This window comes from Monodon monoceros, unplaced genomic scaffold (genome assembly GCF_005190385.1).
Source record: "Monodon monoceros isolate NGI ecotype Baffin Bay Population unplaced genomic scaffold, NGI_Narwhal_1 Super_Scaffold_12, whole genome shotgun sequence".
Classification (NCBI taxonomy): domain Eukaryota; kingdom Metazoa; phylum Chordata; class Mammalia; order Artiodactyla; family Monodontidae; genus Monodon; species Monodon monoceros.
Window position 1 is genome coordinate 56,167,846 of NW_021703768.1, and position 21,631 is coordinate 56,189,476.

Here is a 21,631-nt window from a genome sequence, read left to right on the forward strand (position 1 = left end):
TTTTACAGCTGCAGCCCAGGGTGGGGCTTACTGTGTTCTTGGGTCCCATGGGGCTGTAACAACCAAAGAGACAGTCCTTGGCAGGCTACCACCCCCAGGAAACTGCACAGACAGCAGACTGAAACACACACCATTCTTTCTGTGAAAAAGGCCTATTTGCTTATAAAGGAAATTAGTCTTGAGGAGGAGGCTTCTAGTTTGGTGCATAGCTAGGGATCTACAAAGACGCTCAGAGGCTACTGGATGCAACATCTGCACTCTCTCTTTGCCTGGCTCAAGCTCAATGTATCTCCCAGAAAGGCGCTTAATGTAAAATGTGACATCAAAGACAAAATGTGGAAGGGAATAAAAATGTAGAGCTTTAAAATGAGTTCAAATTTAACTTATTATCAACTTAAAATAGATGGCAATAAATATAAGATTTTATACATAAAAGACTCATGGTAACCACAAGGCAAAAATCTATCGGAAATACACAAAAGATAAAGAGAAAAATATCTAAGCATACCATTAGAGAAAATGATCAGACCACAAACGAAGAGAGAGGAAAGAAGGAAACAGAAGAACTACAAAACCTCCAGAAGAAATTTAACAAAATGGCAATAAGTACATACCTATCAATAATTACTTAAAATGTAAATGGACTAAATTTAAATTCTCCAATCAAAAGACACAGAGTGGGTGAATGGATAACAAACTAAAACTCACCTATATGCTGCCTACAGGAGACTCACTTCAGATGTAAGAACACACACAGACTCAAAGTGAAGAGGTGGAAAAAGATGTTCCATGCAAATGGAAATGAAAAGAAGGCTGGGGTAGCAATGCTCATAAGACAAGTAGACTTTAAAACAAAGACTGTAATAAAAGGTAAAGAAGAGCACTACATAGTAATAAAGGTGTCAATCCATGAAAAGGATACAACAATCAGACATACTTATGCACCCAACACAGGTGCCCCTAAATATATAAAGCAAATATTAACAGACCTAAAGGGAGAGACAGACAATACAATAACGGTAGGGAACTTTAACACCCCATCAACAGATATATCATTCAGATAAAAAAATCAATAAGGAACGGGCTTCCCTGGTGGCGCAGTGGTTGAGGGTCTGCCTGCCGATGCAGGGGATGCGGGCTCGTGCCCCGGTCTGGGAAGATCCCACATGCCGCGGAGCGGCTGGGCCTGTGAGCCATGGCCGCTGAGCCTGCGCGTCCAGAGCCTGTGCTCTGCAATGGGAGAGGCCACAACAGTGAGAGGCCCGTGTACCGCCAAAAAAAAGTAAAAAAATCAATAAGGAACCATCTGCCTTGAAAGATATGCCAAATCAGATTAACTTAATGGAAAAATACAGAGCAACAGAAATACACATTCTTCTCAAGTGTGAAAGAACATTCTCCAGGATAGATCACATGTCAGGACAGAAGTCTTAATAAATTTAAGAAAATGGAAATCATATCAAGCATCTTGTCTGACCACAATGTATGAAAGCAGAAACCAATTATAAGAAAAAAACTGGAAAATTCATAAATACATGGAGATTAAACAACATGCTACTGAACAACCAACAGGTTAAAGAAGGAATCAAAAGAGAAATAAAAAAATACCTGATACAAATGAAAATAGAAATATAACGTACCAAACTTAGCAAAAGCAGTTCTAAGCAGCAAGTTCATAGATAAATGCCAATATCAAGAAACAAGAGGACTTCCCTGGTGGCACAGTGGTTAAGAATCTGCCTGCCAACAGGTTCGAGCTCTGGTCCGGGAAGATCCCACATGCCGCGGAGCAACTAAGCCCGTGCGCCACAACTACTGAGCCTGTGCTCTGGAGCCCTCGAGCCACCAAATACTGAGCCCATGTGCCACAACTAGGGAAGCCCGTGTGCCTACAGCCTGTGCTCCACAACAAGAGAAGCCACTGCAATGAGAAGGCTGTGCACAACAAAGAGTAGCCCCTGCTTGTTGCAACTAGAGAAAGCCTGCGTGCAACAATGAAGACCCAACGCAGCCAAAAAGAAAGAATAAAAAAATCTCAAACAACCTAAGTTTCACCTAAGTATTAGGAAAAGAGGAACCCAATGAAACTCAAAGTTGGTAAAAGGAAGGAATTAACAAAGATCAGAGTGAAAAGAAATGAAACAGAAACTAAAAGACAGTAAAAAAGATCAATGAAACTAACAGTAGTTTCTTTCAAAAGATAAAATTGACAAACCTCTAGATGGACTCACAAAGAAAAAAACATAGGACTCAAATAAATATAATCGGAAATGGAAGTGGAGACATTACAACAGATACCACAGAAAATACAAAGGATCTTAAGTAACTATAGTCATCCCTCAATATCTGCAGGGTACTGGTTCCAGGACCCACCACGGATACCAAAATTGACGCTTGCTCAAGTCCTTTATATAAAATGGCATGGTATTTGCATACAATCCTGCATACTTTATTGTTAGTAACACCTTATATAATGTAAATGCTATGTAAATAGTTGCTGGCATGCAGCAAATTCAAGTTTTGTTTTTTGGAACCTTCTGGAAATTTTTTTTACCCAAATATGATTGATCTCAAGTTGGTTAAATGTGCAAATGTGGAACCTTAGGATATGAAAGGCTGACTGTAGTATGAACAATTATACGCCAACAAATCTGCCAGCCTAGAAGAAATGGACAAAATTCAAAGAAACATACACCTTACCAAGAGTGAATCATGAAGAAACAGAAAATCTCAATAGACCAATTACTAGTAAGATTGTTAGAGGCTTTTGACTATTAATTCAAACAAAAGTTCAAAACCAGATAGCTTCACAGGTCAATTCTTTCAAACATTCAAATAAGAATTAATACTAATCCTTCTCAAACTTTTCCAAAAAAAATAGAAGAGGAAGGAACACTTCCAAACTCATTTCATGAGGCCAACATTACCCTAATATCAAAACCAAACAAGGACAACACAAAAAAAGAAAACTACAGGCCAACATCCCTGATTAACACAGATGTAAAAATCCTCAACAAAATATTAGCAATCCGAATTCAACAACACATTTAAAAGAATCTTATACCATGATCAAGTGGGATTTATCACAGGGATGCAAGGACAGTTCAACATTCACAAATTAATCTATGTGATACATCACATTAACAAAAAGAAGGAAGAAAATCATATGATCATCTCAACAGATGCAGAAAAAGCATTTGACAAAATTCAATATCCATTTATGATAAAAACTCTCAACAAAGTGGGTATAGAGGGAACATACCTCAACATCATAAAGGCTATACATGACAAACAGCTAACATCATCCTAAATGATGAAAAGCTGAAAGCTTTTCCTCTAACATCAGGCACAAGACAAGGATGTCCACTCTTACCACTTTTATTCAACAAAGCATTAGAAATCCTAGCCAGAGCAATTAGGCAAGAGAAATAAATAAAAGGCATCCAATTTGTAAAGGAAGAAATAAAAATGTTACTATTTGCAGATAATGCAACATTATACATAGAAAGCCTTAAAGACCCCACCAAAACACTGTTAGAATAAACAAATTTAGTAAAGTTGCAGGACACAAAATCAATATATAAAAAGTGTTGAATTTCTATACCATAAAAACAAACTATCAGAAAGAGAAATTACTACAATCTCATTTACAACTGCATCAAAAAGAATAAAATACCTAGGAATAAACCTAATCAAGGAAAACAAAGACTTGTACACTGATAACTATAAGATATTATTAAAGTAACTGAAGAAAATAGAAATAAATGGAAGGATTTTCTGTACTCATGGATTGGAAATATTAATATTGTTAAAATGTCCATATTACCTAAAGCAACCTACAGATTCAATGCAACCCCTAGCAAAATCCCAAAATTTTTATGGAACCACAAAAGACCCCAAATAGCCAAAGCAATCTTGAGAAAGAACAACAAAGCTGGAGGCACCATGCTCCCTGATTTCAAACTATATTACAAAGCCACAGTAATCAAAATAGTATGGTACTGGTATAAAGACAGACAAATCAGCGGTACAGAATAGAGTGCCCAGAAATAAAGCCACGCATATATGGTCAATTAATATATGACAAAAGAGACAATATATAATGGGGAAAAGATAGTCTCTTCAATAAATGATGCAAAAAAAAAACACAACCTGGACAGCCACATGCAAAAGAATGAAACTGGGCCATTGTCTTATACCACATATAAGAATTAACTCAAAATGCTACGTAAAGGACAGGAAACTATTCAATATCCTGTGATAAAACACAATGGAAAAGAATATGAAAAAGAATGTATATATATATGTATAACTGAATCACTTTGTTGTACAGTATAAATTAATACAACATTGTAAACCAATTATATTTCAATAAAATAAATTAAAAAAAAAGAATTAACTAAAAATGGATTAAAAACTTAAACGTAAGGCCTAAAATCATAAAACTCCTAGAAGAAAACATAGGCAGTAAGCTCCTCGATATCAGTCCCGGCAATGATTTTTTTGGATTTGACACCAAAGCAAAAGCAACAGAAGCAAAAACTAACAAGTGGGAATACACCAAACTTAAAAGCTTCTGCATAGCAATAAATAAATAAATAAATAAATAAATAAATAAATAAACAAAATGAAAAGGCAAAAAACTCAATGGGAGAAAATATTTGCAAATCACTTATCTGATAAGGGGTTAATATCTAAGATATGTAAAGAACTCATGCAACCCGAGCAAAACCCCAAACAATTCAGCTAAAAATAGGCAAAAGGGACTTCCCTGGTGGTGCAGTGGTTAAGAATGTGCCTGCCAATGCTAGGGACACGGTTCAATCCCTGGTCCAGAAGATCCCACATGCTGTGGAGCAACTAAGACTGTGCACCACAACTACTGAGCCTGCGCACCGTAACTACTGAAGCCCACGTGCCACAAATACTGAAGACCGTGCACCTAGAGCCTGTGCTCCACAACAAGAGAAACCATCAGAATGAGAAGCACGTGCACCACAATGAAGAGTAGCCCCCACTCGCCACAACTAGAGAAAGCCCACGTGCAGCAAAGAAGACCCAACACAGCCAAAAATAAATAAAATAAAATAAATTTATTTTAAAAAAAGGACAGAAGATCTGAATAGACATTTTTCCAAAGAAGACATACAGATGGCTAATAGGTACGTGAAAAGATGCTCAACGTCACCAATCATTAGGGAAATGCAAATTAAAACCACAGTGATATATCACCTCACACCTGTTAGAATGGCTATTATCAAAAAGACAATAACAAGTGTTGATGAGGATGTAGAGAAAAGGGACACTAGTACGCTATTGGTAGGAATGTAAACTGGTGCAGCCACTATGGAAAATAGTATGAAGCTTCCTCAAAAAATTAAAAATTTTACAACAGATAAGATATGGAAACAACCTAAGTGTCCAACAATGGGTGAATGGATAAAGAAAATGTATACAGGGACTTCCCTGGCCGTCCAGTGGTAAAGAATCCACCTTACAATGCAGGGGACGCAGGTTCAATCCCTGGTTAGGGAACTAAGATCCCACGTGTCCAGGCAACTATGCCCATGTGCCACAACTACAGAAGAGAAACCCGCACGTCACAACCAGAGATAAGCCTGTGTGCGGCAACGAAAGATCCTGCATGCCTCAACGAAGATCCTGCGTGCCACAACTAAGACCCTACGCAGCTGAAAATAAATTAAATAAATAAATAATAAATAAATAAATCTTTAAAAAAGAAAACGTATACAGGTTTTCCCCACTATATGAAAGTAGAGTGTTCCTATGAAAGCTTTTGTAAATAGAAATGGAGTAAACCAAAGAATCAATTATGTGAGAACACAACTTGCTAATGGATAAACAAAATAAATCAGGATAAAGTACAGATGCTCACAGGCACAGTTCAAAGCTATGGTGGCTTGATGCTGAGATGTTGAGTGTAGCTCCTAGGGAAGGAGCTTGGTGGTGCCACTCTCACTGCTTGGGTTGCCTGCTGCCTCTATAATGGCTTGCTGCAAAACAAAACACTGAATGTTATTTTTGCTTTTCACCTTTTTTTTTTTCATAAAAGCAAAAATCCTCTTTGGATTTCCTTCAGTTAGTAAAAATAGTTACTAATGTAGGTGTTTTATAAAAGTGAAGTGGTATAAAGCAAACTTTTAAAAAGCAGGGGATAACTGTTCATATACAATAGAATATGATTCAGCCATAAAAAAGAAATCTTGTCATTTGAGACAACATGAATGGATCTTGAGGTCATTACACTAAGTGAAGTAAGTAAGACAGAGAGACAAATACCATGTGATCTTACTTATCTGTGGAATTTAAGAACAAAAAACAGAACAAACAAACAAAAAAAGCCCAACCTCATAAATACAAAGAACAGATTGGTGGTTTCCAGAGGTGGGGGTGGAAGGGATGGGGGAGGGGACTGAAACAGGCAAAGGGGGTCAAAAAGTACCAACTTCCAGTTATCAGGTAAATAAGTCACGGGAATGTAATGTGCAACACAGTGCCTATAGTTAGTAACACTGTATTGCATATCTGAAAGTTGCAAAGACATAAAATTCTCAACACAAGGAAAAAAATATTATAACTATGTATGGTGGCAGATATTAACTAGACTTACTGTGATCATTTTGCAATATGTATAAACAGCAAATCATTATGTCGTACAACTAAAATTAATGTAATGTTATATGTCAATTATACCTCAATAAAAAAAGGAAAAAAAAGGGAAAGGAACGTATGGTGGATGATCATGGAAGAAACAGGCTAGGAAATAAAAACTAAAAGGATCTGGATACATAGAAAAGAAAATTGAAAGCACTCCAAGGACAACCATGAGCCAAAAAGAGCATGTAAGCAAAAATAAACACACTGACTGTATGATTCCACTCATATGAGGCTCCTAAGTAGTCAAATTCACAGAAACAAAGTAGAATGGCAGTTAGCAGGGACTGTGGGAGAGCAGGAAATAGGGAACTGTTCAATGGGTAGAGTTTTGGTTTCGCAAGGTTAAAAAGTCCTCGATATCTATTGCACAACAGTGTGAATATACTTAACACTACTGAAGTGTACACTTAAAAGTGGTTAAGATGATAAATTTCATGGCTTTTTTTTGTATTTGACAGATCAGTGAAGCAACAAGTCCAACTAGACTCATTCTCACTCTATAGAGTAGTTGAAGGTAAGTTTGGATACATAATGTTGGTGATGGGAAGACAGGTTATAAAACACCATCAGTTAGCATGTTGGATTTTGTACAATATTAGTCAATCAATGAGCTCCGAAGAAGTTTGCTATAAAACTCATTTAGTTGTAAAGTGAATTTTTGTCATTTTCTTGTTAATCTCTATTATACATAGAGAAATATGTTCTGATATAAAACTGTTAATCTTGCTATATGATAAAAAGCACTTAAAAATCATTAAGTCATTTTGCAGATAAGGAAAGTAATCACAAACAGGTAATTGACTTGTTCAAGGTTATGCTGCCCCTTGGAATAGGAGATGTTTCTAAAAGCAGAAGATATGCCAATTCTGCAAATGGAAAAGGCACTACTAATAAAGGAAAGTGTACTCCACTGTATCAACAGAAGTGGGCACTCTTAAAAGTAAGATACAAATACATAGGAACCCAAACTCATCACATTACAACTGTTATAAGACATTTCAAAATGAACAGCAAACAAAGACATCCATACAAAGCTATTATGAGAAGAAACATTTTAGGTGATAAAATTTCTCAATTGACAATCACAAACAGAAGAAAATACAATAACCATCTGAAACTAAATTGTCTTAAACTAGCATCCGCAATATGGAAAAAAACACCTTGAATCAAAAATTCAGATGAGAAAAGAAGGCAAAAGGGTAACAGTCAAATGAGGAGTTAAACAAAATCAAGAACGAAATGGAAGAAAAAGTAATACTGACTGCAAGGTATCCAAAGAAGAATACAGTTGACTGAAAATCTAATGGGTACCAAGGAAAAGCCATGAAAAAAGAAAAAGAAAATAAGTGAAGTGGGGACTGGCAAAGAATATTTAACATATGTATAAATGGGGTCCCTGAAGAATAAAAGCTAAACAAATAAATAAACAAAAGTCTCTAAAAGGAATTCTCAGAGCCTCTAAGCAAAAAGATCAAGTCATTTACAAAATACAGAAAACTAGTTAGTATTAGACTTCCTCATAGAAATTTATGGGAAAAAAGTATGAGCCAAGGATTTTATATACACCCTAGCTGTCCTTCTAGGAGCAGCAAGACTTAGTTGTTGTGTTTCTTTTTTTTGGCTGCACTGCACGGCTTATGGGATCTCAGTTGCCTGACCAGGGATTGAACCCGGGCCCTTGGCAGTGAGAGCATGGAGTCTTACCCACTGGACTGCCAGGGAATTCTCAAAAAGATACTGTTAAGAGAATGAAAAAATGAATGAACTCACAAACTGGGAGAAAATATTTGCAAATTACCTATCTGATAAAGGTTTTGTATCTAGCATACACAAAAAACTCTCAAATCTCAACAAAAAATAATTCAATTTAAAAATAGGCAAAAGATTTGAACAGACACTTTGCCTAAGAAGATACATGGATGGCAAATAAGCACATGAAATGACAATCAACATCATCAGTCATTAGGGAAATGCTAATTAAAACCACAACAACAACAAGACACCACTACACATTAGAATGTCTAAAATTAACAAGACTGACCATACCAAGTGTTAGCAAGGATGTGGAACAAATGGAACTTTTCATACATTGCTGGTTGAAGTGTAAAATGGTACAATCACTTTGAAGAAAAGTTTGGCAGCTTCTTAAAGAATCAAAATAGTGGACTTCCCTGGTGGTGCAGTGGCTAAGAATGTGCCTGCCAATGCAGGGGACAGGGGTTCAATCCCTGGTCCAGTAAGATCCCACATGCCTCGGAGTAACTAGGCCCGTGAGCCTGTGCCACAACTACTGAGCCTGCCCTCTAGAGCCCGTGAGCCACAACTACTGACCCCATAGGCCACCGCAACTACTGAAGCCCGCACACTCTAGGGCCCGTGTGCCACAACTACTGAGCCTGCATGCTGCAACTGCTGAAGCCCACGCACCTAGAGCCTGTGCTCCGCAACAAAGGAAGCTACCTCAATGAGAAGCCCACGCACTGCAACGAAGAGTAGCCCCCACTCACCACAACTAGAAAAAGCCCATGCACAGCAACAAAGACCCAACACAGCCAAAAATAAATAAATAAATAAAAACAATAAAATTCAACTTAAAAAAAAAAACCAAAAGAATTAAAATAGGGAGTTCCCTGGTGGTCCAGTGGTTAGGACTCCGTGCTCTCAGTGCCGTGGGCCTGGGTTCACTCTCTGGTCAGGGAACTAAGATCCCACAAGGCATGGGAAAAAAAGAAAAAAAATTAAAATATATCTACTCCATGACCCAGGTGTTTGCCAAAGAGAAATGAAAGCATATGCCCATACAAAGTCTTCTGCACTAATACTCATGGTGGTTCTATTTGTAACAGCCCCAAACTGAAAGCAACCCAAATGTTCATGAACAAGTGAATGGATAAACAAATTGTAGTATATTCGTGCAACAGGATCCTACAGCAATGAAAAGGAATGAATGACTGATATACACAAGAAAATGGATGAAACTCAAAATAACTATGCTGAGTAAAAGAAGTCAGATAAAAAAAGACTCCGTATTTGTAAAATTCTAGAAAATGCAGACTAATCGATGGTGACAGAAAATGGATCAGCAGTTGTCTGGGGACAGGAGATGAGGAGGGATGAAAGGAAAGGATTACAAAGGGGTGTAAGGAAATCAAACCATCCCACACACTGGGACCACATGGAGAAGCCGAGACAACATGAAGAACAGAGATGGTCTGTCAGTCCCTAGCAGCTCAGTCCCCAGCTATTGTAGCTCCAATTACTATGTGGATGCAACTACACGAAATGTCTGAAGGAGAACTGCCCACCAAGGCCTTCACAAACTCCTGACCCACAGAAACTATGAGAGAGAATAAAAAATGATTATTGTTTCAAGCCACTAAGTTTTGGGTGATTTGTTACACAGCAATAGCAAAGAGAACAGACCATCAGGACTGCCTTTATATCTGTTTCTCAGTCACCAAGAGAAGCCCACCTCTTTCCTTGCAGGCATTTCAAAATGAAATGTTTTCTTCCCCATATCCCTCAAATTACTGTACCAGAGGTGGGGAAGTAATCTTCCTTGTTCCTCACTTCCACTTCCAGATTATTCTTCCTCCCTAAAAACTCCCAGGTTTGAAAATCCCGTCACCAAACTCCACTGTCCACTATCCCTCCTCATTGCAGTCATCTATATCTTCCTGGGTCACTCTTCCTCATTCCTTGAGGTTTATATCCCAGTACTCCCTCCAACACTAATCCTGTCATAATTTTTGGTTATTTAAAAACCCATGTACAGGGACTTCCCTGGCGGCGCAGTGGTGAAGAATCCGCCTAATGCAGGATACATGGGTTCGAGCCCTGGTGTGAGAAGATCCTACATGCCGTGGAGCAACTAAGCCCATGCACCACTACTGAGTCTGAGTTCTAGAGCCCGTGAGCCACAACTACTGAGGCTGTGCGCCACAACTACTGAAGCCCGCGCACCTACAGCCCGTGCTCTGCAACAAGACAAGCCACCGCAATGAGAAGCCCTCGCACCACAACGAAGAGTAGCCCCCACTCGTCGCAACTAGAGAAAGCCCGTGCATAGCAACAAAGACCCAATGCAGGCAAAAAAATAATTAAATAAATAACGATAAAGAAGTATTACTCAAAAATAAACCAAATAAAGTAAGAAATAATTAAAAAAAAAAAACCACGTACGTGATCCTTCCAATACCCTACCCTTGTTACATCTTTTTTTTGTGTGTGTGTGGTACGCGGGCCTCTCACTGTTGTGGCCTCTCCCGTTGTGGAGCACAGGCTCCGGACACGCAGGCTCAGCGGCCATGGCTCACGGGCCTAGCCGCTCCGCGGCATGTGGGATCTTCCCGGACCAGGGCACGAACCCGTGTCCCCTGCATTGGCAGGCGGACTCTTAACCACTGCGCCACCAGGGAAGCCCTGCTACATCTTTAAATGCTTCGCTACCAATGACCTTTTATAGTACCCAATCTCAGCTACTCACTTCTATGGTCTTTATTATAACCATTAACTATAACCTCTCCAAACACTCAACTGCAAGAATCCTACTCTCCAACTACCACCTTCTAGGCTCTGCAACTTATTCCTTCTAGTAGGTTGATGATGACAGTCATTCCACTTCACTGGGACTGGTAAAACAATGATTCTCACACTTTTTACACTGCTTCTCACCATGGTAATGTCCTCACTTCCTTTCTTAGCCAGCTTTAATTCCACCATCGATCATTAAGACAACTCCCTGTACCGCCCCCTTCTCACTTCATACTAGGTAAAACTACAACCCTATTAATTTCAACTACTCATTTACTTTGTGTCTGCCCTCACACACCTGAATTTGAATTTAGCTAGCAAAAAATACAATCATGCTGCCTAGTCTCCTTTTCTTTTTAAAATAAATTTATTTATTTCTGTCTGCGTTGGGTCTTCGTTGCTGTGCACGGGTCTTCTCTAGCTGTGGCGAGCAGGGGCTACTCTTCGTTGTGGTGCGAGGGCTTCTCATTGTGGTGGCTTCTCTTGTTGCAGAGCACAGGCTCTAGGCATGCAGCCTCAGCAGTTGTGGAGCACAGGCTTAGTTGCTCCACGGCGTGTGGGAATCTTCCTGGACCAGGGCTCGAACCTGTGTCCCCTGCATTGGCAGCGGATTCTTAACCACTGCGCCACCAGGGAAGTCCTAACTAGTATCCTTTAAACTCATAACCACAAATCTGAAGTAGGCCTTTAATGTTGCCTAGATTTCCCTAATGCAACACTCATCCACTCTCCTAGACGTTTACTTCCTACCTTCTCTCTTCTCTAATCTCCAACACCTGCCCCCTGCCCCTCCTCACTAGTAGGCTGATGCCCTTGCTTCTTTTACTGAGAGAACAGCAACAATCAAAACAGAATTTTCATGATCTCCTGCCACTATATCTGCCCATCCACACAAATCTGTACCCATATAACTGTCACCACATGAACTGTCAATATTTCTAACAAAGACCAAATCCATTCCCTCTTACTACGTTAGAATGTTGCTTGCGCAATTCTCTTCTCTCCTGCAACGTCAATTATACCGTCCTTACTGGATCTTTCCTATCAGCCCTGAAACATTTCTCCCATCTTAAAAACAAAAACACAATTAAGAATCCTCTTTATCTCACTTCCCTCTCCATCCATTGGTCAATTTCTCTATCTTCCAGTACCCACAATAAAACTTGAAATATTTGCTCACATATGTTGCCTTGAATTTCTCCTCTCCGACTCTCGAACTCGCTCCAATCACATTTCATCCAAGAATGAGTTCTAATCTTACCCCCTTATAAACCTGCCTTACTTGCAGTCTTCCCCATCTCAGGAAAAGGCAACTTCATCTTTTCAGCTGTTCAGAGCAATCCTGGAGTTATCCTTGACTTTCCTCTCTCAAGCCTCTATTATCGCATACCCGTGCACAACCTGTTGCCTCTGATTTCAAACTATATCAAGAAGCCAAGTAACCGGCTGTCCACTGCTAACAGCGGGATTATTCCAATAGACTCCTAACTGGTTTCCCTGCTTCGCCCTGGCCTGCCCCCGCACACCTCACAGTCGGAGACAGAGGTGGACGACCAAGGCACAATCGAGTAGCAGTAGGGCCTAGGCTCAAAGTCATCGGGAGCCCAAACTGGGCGAGGAACGAGCTTGCGGCTGAGGCTCCAAAGTGGGGATGTAGAAACATGCGGCCCCACCGCCTCGCACTGAGCCGACTGGCCGGGGAAAGAGCGCAGGGGGCTAGTCGGGGACAGCGCCGGCTGCGACCTCACCTGGCCTGTGCCGCGCCGGAACAGCACCGTGTCTTCCGGCTCTGGGACGCCGCTGCTACTGCCGCCGCCGCCGCCACCCATCGCCATGGCTAACCTGCTGCCGGGTACGCGGCGTGGCCTAGGTCCCTCGGCGAGTGACGACTTCCGCCGCCCGGCCTCCGGGAGCGGAAGAGCATGGCGGCCTGAGGGCCGTCGGCCGGCGGAGAGGAGTCCCCGCGCTTTCTGCCCTCGGGCGCCGCCTACCCCTGTCGGCCGCATAGGTGTTTCTTCTCCGTATCCTCTCAATTCTTTGATTTCACTTTTTCATCTGTTCCGAGAGTGATTCGACCAGAGTTTTTGTTTGTTTTAAACAATAAATCCTCTTAGGAAAATAGCGTTCGTTGCAGGTCACTTAGAAAATATGAGTAAGCAAGCAGTAAAATAAAAAGCAGTCCCTTGGTAACCAATAAAAATATAGCTACCATTTTTAAAAAGTGCTTTTAAGAGTTTTATATACTTATTTTAATTTTATTTTCACAACTCTATGAATTAGGGGCTATCTTCTCATTTAAAGATGGGAAGCTGAGGCACAGAGCGTTTACACAAATGCCCGGAATCCAGCATGTCTGTAACATTTCCCAGCCTTAGCATTTAGTTTAATATCTCTTCTCCCAAATCTTCTCTAGTAACTTTCTGAATTTAAAAACATGAGATGAATTGTTGTATTGTTTAAGAATGTGCTTTTTGTTTGCTCGTTTTTTCATGTTTGTCTTTACATGGGTCAAGCGGGCTTTTAGTTCTCAGTAGGAGCTTACCCTCTATTTTTCCAGTATTCTTTATTAAACATTTAGGATTGCTAAATGGCTTCCAAGTACCTATTGTCATTTTTTTCTTTTTTTTTTAAAGGTCACCCAGGGAACTTTGATGGCTTCCTTTGGCTTCTGTAGATAGCAGAAATAGATGTATTTTTTAAAAGCTCACTTAGATTTCTTCCATCATAATTCTCACAATGGCATATGATGCAGAAATTTAAACAATTTGGAACCAGGTTTCTTCTTATTTAGTTAGTTTTTAGATGGAATTTACATACCATAGATTCATCATTTTAAAGCATATGCAATTTCGTGGGTTTTGGTATGGTCACAAGATTGTGCAGCTACCACCGCTGTCTAACTCCAAAACATTTTCGTCACCCCCAAAAGAAACCTTGTATCCATTAGAAGTCACTCCACAGCCTCTCCTCCTTCCAGCCTCTCACAAGCACTGTCTCTATCGATTTACTTGCTCTGGATATTTCATAGAAATGGAGTCATATAACGTGACCTTTTGTGTCTTTTTTCACTTAGTATAATGTTTTCAAGGAGGAATTAGCTTTAATGAATTGCCAGCTGTTTTCAATGGCAAGTTCTTTGTTGGAAAAGTATTTCTACTTATCAGGAAGTAGATAAGTAGATTTCCACCTACCTTGTTCCTCAACAAAAATGAACCTATGGCATTTTTTGTCCTCAAAGAAAACATGTTCTTTTTTTCTTGATGGTGACATCCAGATTTGAATCACCATACGTATTTTACAGTTATTCCATATGATAGACAAAGCACTCAAAGCATAATGGAGAGAATTTCCAAAGGAAACCGTTTCATCAGATTTGAAGGCACTTACGTAAACATTAAATTTAACTATGATCATGGGGGGTTGCCAATCTGAGTACCATGCCTGGCACCTGGCAGGTCCCCCATACACATGGCTGAATGTGTAAATCCCCCAGCTGCAGGAACAGCTCCATTTTCTGAGGGTCCCCCCCCAGGATTCTCTTACAGGCTAGTCCTTATGGTTCTGCCTTGTACACACAACACTTTATTTTCATATTCTGTTTTCCCTGCTAGCAGCCCCTGTGACCAGGCGTCTTCATGTTATCTCTGTACCTCCTACAAGGCCAGAGTAAGTGGTGCCAGAAAAGTTTGGTAAATCAATGAATTGTGGGAACCCAACCCAGCTCTAGCACTTTTGTCTGCAGGCTAGTCTACCAGATTCAAAAAGAGGAAGGTTATTCACAAGTGCATAAATTGCACTTGCATAAGAAAGAATCTCATTAAGTAGACCTCCATAAAGTTCAAATTTTGATGATCTGGCCATATCCGAGGTGAAGCTTACCCAGCTTTATAATGAATTTGCTGGAAAGTCACGTAGATAGTCCAGAATATTTTTTAGAAAGCACTTATCCGCCTCCAGGTGAGCAGGAAAGGAAGCTGGGAGGTACACGAGAGGCCCCAAAGAGGGTCTGCTGGGCCATTTCTTAGCATCTGATCCAATTGGTGAGGAAAGTGACAGCAGTCCAAAGAAGGCTCAAAGAAACAGAAGTCTTGGGTTTCCCTGGTGGAGCAGTGGTTGGGAGTCCGCCTGCTGATGCAAGGGACGTGGGTTCATGCCCTGGTCCGAGAAAATCCCACGTGCCGCAGAGCGGCTGGGCCCGTGAGCCATGGCCGCTGAGCCTGCGCGTCCGGAGCCTGTGCTCCGCAACAGGAGAGGCCACAACAGTGACAGGACCGCGTACCGCAAAAAAAAAAAAAAAAGAAAGAAACAGAACTCTTTGCTGGCAATAGCTCTTTTGCCTAAAGTAGCCTTCCCACTGTCACATGGTGCAGTTTTAAAGTTATGGTGAAATGCTAACAAGCAGTTTGGATTAAAGTTAACAGCAAATCATGGCTTCACAGATTAATTGCTGCACAAATAAATTGATGTATAAGTATTTGCTTTTAAATCTTACATGGCAAGAAGTAAATTAGAAGTCAAACCATTTTTTTCTCTGAAGAACTAAAAGGACAGAATGTCTTTGATGACCTTGAGAACAGCATACTGGTTTCAAGGCAGACTGTTGTTGTGTAATCTAACCAACAATGATGTAGAACGTTTTAAAACTTTATTTATTTTATTTCTGGATGTGCTGGGTCTTCATTGCGATGTGGAAGCTTCTCAGTGTGGTGGCTTCTCTTGTTAAGCACGGGCTCTAGAGCGCGGGCTTCAGTAGTTGTGGCACACGAGTTTAGTTGCTCTGTGGACTGTGGGATCTTCGCGGACCAGGGCTCGAACCCATGTCCCCTGTGTTGGCAGGCAGATTCTTAACCACTGTGCCACCCTGTGAAGTCCCTGATGTAGAACTTTTCTTAACAGGGTTATAAAATAAATCTTAGAAGAAAAAAAAATAACTTCATGAACTGGAACCAATCTTTGCGCATATGGAATTCTCATACCAAAAACCTACATTCGGTGACTCTTGGAACTTGCTGATGATAAAGGATTCAAATGACTAGTGATCAAGTTTCCAGTTAGGATAATATATATTGGTATTGTCATGTAGAATAGCGAATAAACAAAAGAGAAGGCCAAAACTAATTAGTTCCTTACCCTTACCTTACCTTCAGAGTCTAGGGTCAGGAGATTAGAGATGTGTCAGTGATTTGTGTACAAGAATGCTCACTGATTGGGATTGACATACATACACTACTGTATAAAACAGATAACTAATGAGAACCTACTGTATAGCACAGGGAACTCTACTCAATGCTCTGTGGTGACCTAAATGGGAAGGAAATCCAAAAAAGAGGGGATATACGTAAACATATAGCTGATTCACTTTGCTGTACAGCAGAGTGAATACAACACAACAACACTGTAAAGCAACTATACTCCAAAAAAAAAAAGACTGCTCACTGAACTATTACTGCAGCAGAAATTTGAAAATTCCAAATGATGTTTTGGAAGAATATTTGAATGATATTATGGACAAATGGTAGTATAATTCATAAATGACATAGATCTAATTAGTCATCCAGTATGTAAGGCTTGGATTCATTACCCTCACATCATATACCAAAATACATTCTGGGTGACTTTTATAAACTTGGGATGGAGGAGATTTTAAGATAGAAATAAGAAACTATGCAAGGATTGAAAACTCGAATACATTTTTGGGGTCAGGCAGGTAAAGGAGATGAGTTAAAGAGGAGTAAGCAATAAGGGGTGGTGGGTACTGTAACCAGTTACCTTGAGACTATCCCTCCACACCCCCCCCAACTCATTCCACCCACTCCCTGCCCAAAGGCATTCAAGTTCATATTAAAAATTCTGGGGGGAGGGGGAATGGGGGAGGGATGGAGTGGGAGTTTGGGTTTAGCAGAAGCAAGCTATTATATATAGAATGGATAAACAACAAGGTCCTACTGTATAGCACAGGAAACTATATTCAATATATTGTGATAGACCATAATTGAAAAGAATATGTATATATGTATAACTGAATCACTTTGCTGTACAGTAGAAATAAACACAACATTATAAATCAAGTATACTTCAGTTTAAGAAAAAGTGGAAAAAAATTTTTTAACATGTCAGGACAAGTCTGTGGGCTGTCAGTCTGCATCTTCAGTTAACAAAGAAACTAGGCATTTAATTAAAAATTACGATGAGGTATCACCTCACACTGGTCAGAATGGCAATTATCAAAAAGTCTACAAATAATAAATGCTGGAGAGGGTGTGGAAAAAGGGAAACCTCCTACACTGATGGTGGGAATGTAAATTGGTACAGTCATTATGGAGAACAGTATGAGGTTTCTTAAAAAACTAAAAATAGAGCTACAACATGATCCTGCAATCCCACTCCTCCTGGGCATATATTTGGAGAAAACCATAATTTGAAAAGATACATGCATCCCAAAGTTCATTGCAGCACTATTTACAATAACCAAAACATGGAAGCAACCTAAATGTCCATGGACAGATGAATGGATAAAGAAGATGTGGTATAGGGCTTCCCTGGTGGCACAGTGGTTGGGAATCCGCCTGCCAATGCAGGGGACATGGGTTCCAGCACTGGTCCGGGAAGATCCCACATGCCGCAGAGCAACTAAGCCCGTGTTCCACAACTATTGAGCCTGCACTCTAGAGCCTGCGAGCCACAACTACTGAGCCCGTGTGCCACAACTACTGGAGCCCATGCTCCGCAACAAGAGAGGCCACCGCAGTGAGAAGCCTGCACATGGCAACGAAGAGCAGCCCCCCCCCCGCCACAACCAGAGAAAAGCCCGTGTGCAGCAATGAAGACCTAACACAGCCAAAAATAAAATAAATAAAATTAAAAAAAATAGATGTGGCATATATACACAATGGAATACTACTCAGACATAAAAAAATGAAATAATGTCATTTGCAGCAACGTGGATGGACCCAGAGATTAACATACTAAGTGAAGCCAGAGAAAGACAAATATCACACGATATTGCTTATATGTGGAATCTAAAAAAAAACCAAACAAATGAACTTATATACAAAACAGAAATAGACCCACAGACATAGAAAACAAACTTATGGTTACCAAAGGGGAAAGGGAGGGGATAAATTAGGAGTTTGGGATTACCATATACACACTATTATATATAAAACAGATAACCAACAAGGACCTATTGTATAGCACAGGGAACTATACTCAATATTTTGTAATAACCTATAAGGGAAAAGAATCTGAAAAAGAATAGGTATATATATGTATTACTGAATCACTTTGCTGTACACCTAACACAATATTGTAAATCAACTATACTTCAATTAAAAAAAAGAAAAAAAAAGAAACTAGGCATTTGATCATGTGAATAAAAATTCTGGCAAAAGCAACAAATAAAACGAAAGGACAGACAATAGTTTAGAAAATATTTGTAACATAAGAGAAATGAATATTCTTTTATATTAAAGAAAAACTCTGTCAAATAAAAATAACAGCAAAGCAAGCTATTCATAGAAGAAAAAACCAAAAGGGCCAATAAATATGAAGATATGCCCATACTCTGGAAGCTCTGTATTCTGTCTGCTTGGATTTATATCCTTAACCTGCCATTTACTAGCTGGGTGGCCTTGGGTAAATTCCTTAACCAAAAATCTCAATTTGTATAAAATCTATAAAAATGGACATAACCGTAGTACCTACATGTGAAGACTAAGTGAAACAAAAAGCATAAAGTAGAGAGAAAAAACATAGGTATTTCACAAAAAGGAAAATCCATGGGACTCCCCTGGTGGTGCAGTGGTTAAGAGTCTGCCCCCAATGTGGGGGGCCTGGGTTGGATCCCTGGGCAGGGAACTAGATCCCACATGCATACCACAACTAAGAGTTTGCATGCCACAACTAAGGAGCCCAGGCGCCATGACTAAGAACCTGTGCAACCAAATAAATAAATGTTAAAATATACATATATACCCCCCCCCCAAAAAAAGGAAAATCCAGGGAATTAATTCCTTGGCATTCCAGTGGTTAGGACTCAGTGCTTTCACTGCCAGGGCCCGGGTTCAACCCCTGGTCGGGGAACTAAGATTCTGCTAGCCACATGGCCAATCAATCAATCTGATAATAAAAATAAATAAAAATTTTAAAAGAAAGAAAATCCAAATGTCCAATAAATATATGAAAAAATGCTCAACCTCTCTGGTCAGAGAATTGCAAATTAAAAACTAAGACACCAGGCGCGGAGAAGTCTGCAAAACAAGAGGTGGAAGATTGGGTTAGCGACGGAACAGTTCGCGCCAGAGCCGCAGGCAGCAGTGTCGAGGTCTGACCTGGCCACTGCACGGTACTCTGAGGAAAAGCTACCGCCAGGTGGACGTGCCGCCGCCACCGCAGCAGCACCATCATGGGGAAGGGCGACCCCAACAAGCCGTGGGGCAAGATGTCCTCATATGCCTTCTTCGTGAAGACTTGCCGGGAGAAGCACAAGAAGAAACACCCTGACTCCTCGGCCAACTTCACCGAGTTCTCCAACAAATGTCCTGAGAGATGGAAGATCATGTCTGCCAAGGAAAAATCCAAGTTTGAAGATATGGCAAAAAGTGACAAAGCTCGCTATGACAGGGAGATGAAATATTATGTTCCTCCCAAAGGTGACAAGAAGGGAAAGAAAAAAGATCCCAATGCGCCTAAAAGGCCTCCATCTGCCTTCTTCCGGTTTTGCTCCGAACATCACCCAAAGATCAAAAGTGAACACCCTGTCTTATCCATTGGAGATACTGCAAAAAAAGTGGGTGAAATGTGGTCTGAGCAGTCAGCCAAAGGTAAATAACCCTATGAACAGAAAGCAGCTAAGCTAAAGGAGAAATATGAAAAGGACATTGCCACATACCGTGCCAAGGGCAAGAGTGAAGTGGGAAAGAACAGGCTCCAAGAAGAATGAACCAGTCCAATGTTCATAGCACCACTATTTACAATAGCCAAGATATGGACACAATCTAAGTGTCCATCAACAGATAAATGGGTAAAGAAGATGTGGTCTGTGTGTATACACACACACAATTAAATACTCAGCCATAAAAAAGAATGAAATTTTGCCATTTGCAACAAGTATGGACTTAGAGGGTATTATGCTGAGTGAAATAACTCAGACAGAGAAAGACAAATACTTATGTTATCATTTATATGTGGAATCTAAAAAATAAAGTAAATTAGTGAATATAACAAAGGAGAAACAGACTCACAAATATAGAGAACAAACTAGTGGTTACCAGTAGGGAGTGGGAAGGAGGGAAGGGCAAGATAGAGGTAGGGGATTAAGAGGTACAAACTACTATGTATAAAAGGAATAAGCTATAAGTATATATCACAGGGGATATAGTCAATAATTTATAGTAACCAGTTTTTTTTTTGGCTGCACTGCACAGCATGCAGAACTTCCCCGACCAGGGATCGAACCCTTGCCCCCTGCATTGGAAGCACAGTCTTAACCACTGGACCACCAGGGAAGTTCTATAATAACTATTAATGGAATATAATCTTTAAAAATTGTGAATCACTATGTTGTACACCTCAAATTTATAATATTGTAAATAAACTATATCACAATTAAAAAATAAAAACATAAAATGTGGGAGGGGGAGAAAAAATGTAGTGTTTTTAGAATGTGTTCAAACTTAACCAGAAACTTAAAATAGATACACAAACTATAATACTAAAGAAATATAGTTTATATATAGTTATATAGAATATATATAACTCTATACAAAATCATCAAACTACAAGGGAACAGACAAAGAGAAAAATAGGGAACAGAGAAGAACTACAAAAACAACCAGAACAATTAACAAAATGGCAATAGGCATATAACTATCATTTATCACTTTAAATGTAAATGGACTAAAGACACAGGGTGGCTGAATTGATTTTTAAAAAAAAGACCAATCTATATGCTGCCAACAGGAGATTCACTTCAGATTTAAAGACACACTGACTGAAAGTGAAGGGATGGGAAAGGATATGCCATGCAAATAGAAACAAAAAGAAATCTGTGGTAGCAATACACATATAAAACAAAACAGACTGTAAATAAAGATTATAATAAGAGACTAAGAAGAGCCTTTCATAATGATAAAGGGGTTAATCCAAGAAGAGGATATAACATTCATAAATACCTATGCACTCAACATAGGAGCACCTAAATACATAAAGCAAATATTGACATAAAGGGAGAAATTGATAGTAATACAATAATAGCAGGGGACTTTCATATCCCACGTGTATCAAATGGATAGATTATCTGGACAAATCAATAAGGAAACACTGGCTTTAAACAACACATTAAACCAGATGTACTTAATACATATATACTGAACATTCCATACAAAAACTGCAGAGGGGGTAGAGTCAAGATGGCGCTCTA

At 39.7% G+C, this 21,631-nt stretch overlaps 1 protein-coding gene and 1 pseudogene across 4 annotated transcripts in view; one reads left to right on the forward strand and one right to left on the reverse strand.

Annotated features, from left to right (window-relative positions):
* Positions 1–13,080, reverse strand: part of LOC114892938 (survival motor neuron protein) — a 45,628-nt gene extending 32,548 nt beyond the window's left edge. For all 4 annotated transcript variants that reach the window (XM_029218308.1, XM_029218311.1, XM_029218309.1 and 1 more), the window contains exon 1: positions 12,960–13,080. In XM_029218308.1, the coding sequence (XP_029074141.1) occupies positions 12,960–13,046 (87 nt within the window). In that variant the 5' untranslated portion in view covers positions 13,047–13,080. The remainder of the gene's footprint in view (positions 1–12,959) is intronic.
* Positions 13,081–19,615: 6,535 nt separating this feature from the next.
* On the forward strand, positions 19,616–20,041 carry LOC114892904 (annotated as a pseudogene).
* The last annotated feature ends 1,590 nt before the right edge of the window (positions 20,042–21,631 follow it).